This window comes from Mizuhopecten yessoensis, unplaced genomic scaffold (genome assembly GCF_002113885.1).
Source record: "Mizuhopecten yessoensis strain PY_sf001 unplaced genomic scaffold, ASM211388v2 hete_36030102, whole genome shotgun sequence".
In the NCBI taxonomy this organism is placed as follows: domain Eukaryota; kingdom Metazoa; phylum Mollusca; class Bivalvia; order Pectinida; family Pectinidae; genus Mizuhopecten; species Mizuhopecten yessoensis.
Window position 1 is genome coordinate 95 of NW_018482713.1, and position 1,828 is coordinate 1,922.

At 33.7% G+C, this 1,828-nt stretch overlaps 1 protein-coding gene across 1 annotated transcript; it reads left to right on the top strand.

The window, feature by feature from the left end:
- The first annotated feature begins 352 nt into the window (after positions 1–352).
- LOC110444126 (tubulin polyglutamylase ttll6-like) lies at positions 353–1,506 on the top strand. Its single transcript, XM_021488537.1, has 2 exons — positions 353–578; positions 1,320–1,506. The coding sequence occupies exons 1-2, from the start codon at positions 378–380 to the stop codon at positions 1,503–1,505; spliced, it is 387 nt and encodes a 128-aa protein (XP_021344212.1). The 5' UTR covers positions 353–377; the 3' UTR covers position 1,506.
- The last annotated feature ends 322 nt before the right edge of the window (positions 1,507–1,828 follow it).

Below are 1,828 nucleotides of genomic sequence, written 5' to 3' on the forward strand. Positions count from 1 at the left end.
CATTTAAGCAAGAGATAAATTCAACTGTTTTTATTCTTTTCCTAAATTTTCCTTATTTTCCTTTTATCATATACCTGCAACTTGTTTCAAAGTTGGGTTGACTCTGAGAAAGTCATCAATATTAATTTTTGGGTACATCTTCAGTGTCCTTCACCAGTTCATCAAATGTAGGTCACTGTGACCTATAGTTTACACTTCATAGACTTTGGTAAGATATTTTTTAGCTCCATTTCATTGGTTGGAGTTTGCATTAAGCTATATCTCCTTTCAAAGCAGAAGCAGTGGTATATGTTTGTTTTATAAAAGTGTCCCTGTTTCATTTATTTATTTATTTATTTATTTTATCAAACAGGAAAATCAGCACTGTGGACAGATACATGCGTGAAAAGGGATTTGACATTGATAAAATGTGGAATGACATTGATGATGTCATCATAAAGACTCTTATATCAGCTCATTCTGTTCTCAAACACAACTACCGCACATGTTTCCCGAACCACGTGAAAGGCAGCGCCTGTTTTGAGATCCTCGGATTTGATGTTCTGCTAGATAGGAAGTTACGACCCTCAATACTTGAGGTAAAACATCAGTTGTGTATACTTAGTTTAAAGAGATATGCTACCTTATGACATGCTTTCTTAGGGATGATAACTCTGACTCAACACACTGACATGATAAGTTGGCATGTATCTTTAAGAACATATCCTGCCTTACTAATTATGTATGTGAAATATGTTAGAGTAACCTCCCTTGTTGTTGTTTTTCTTCATAAGTTATAACACAGAATTATGTTCTAGTTTTAAATCCATGGATTTGAACATGTCAACCATTGATAAAGCCAGTTCTAATAACCACTTCAGAATTTTTTATTTTTATATTTTTTACCTTTGACCTATGACCGAAGACCTCATTTCCAGTTCTATATATTTGACCTTGACCTTTGACCTTAGACATATCATTTGGTGTCCTATGCATCCTTTTTCCATACAATTTTTTATTATATATTATTAGTTAATAGTGTACGAAGCTTGAACTCGTCCTTTTATGACCCTGGCTTTTTTAAGGATGTTAACTTGTTTACCCCTGAATTTCATAATGAACTATTCCAACCTTTCTATTGGAAGAGTTCAAATGTGTTTTCAGGGATGAATGAGTTAGGCTCCAAACAATGAAGTTTGAATACTGAGACTATAAGCCACTAGAAATGTATCTTATTTATGATACAGATACAGAAACTGATGGATGTACTGAAAGTACCAAAGGACTTCTAACTGAAATTATAACCCATAATATCAAATTTTTATTGAATTGATTTTCAGGTGAATCATTCTCCTAGTTTTAACACGGACTCAGAGCTGGACAGGGAAATCAAAGGTGCTTTGGTGTGGGACACACTCAACTTAGTCAATTTTGGTGCTTGTGATCGCCGTAGATGTATTGAAGAAGAAAAGCGGCGTATTAAGGAGAGGCTTCTGGGAAGAGGCGCGAAAAAGGAAACCAAGTAAGTGGAGCAGCAAAACAAGGAAACTAATTAATTTGTGTACCTTTAACAAGAGGGCAGAGTCAACACAGAATGATAAATATCAATATAATTAGTATTTTTATAATTATTCTCAGTGTTCTCACTAGGTTTTGAAATAGGTGATTAATTATAGAGGAATTGACAGTCAAACAATCACAGCTATAATACTGACCTTTTCATATTCTGAAAAAACAGTTGGTTCAAAGTTGATGAATAGCAGACAAATGTTTCTTAACTCATTCACCCCTGAAGACATATTTTAACTCTTCCAATTAAAAGATTGGAATAGTTCATTATGAAATTTCA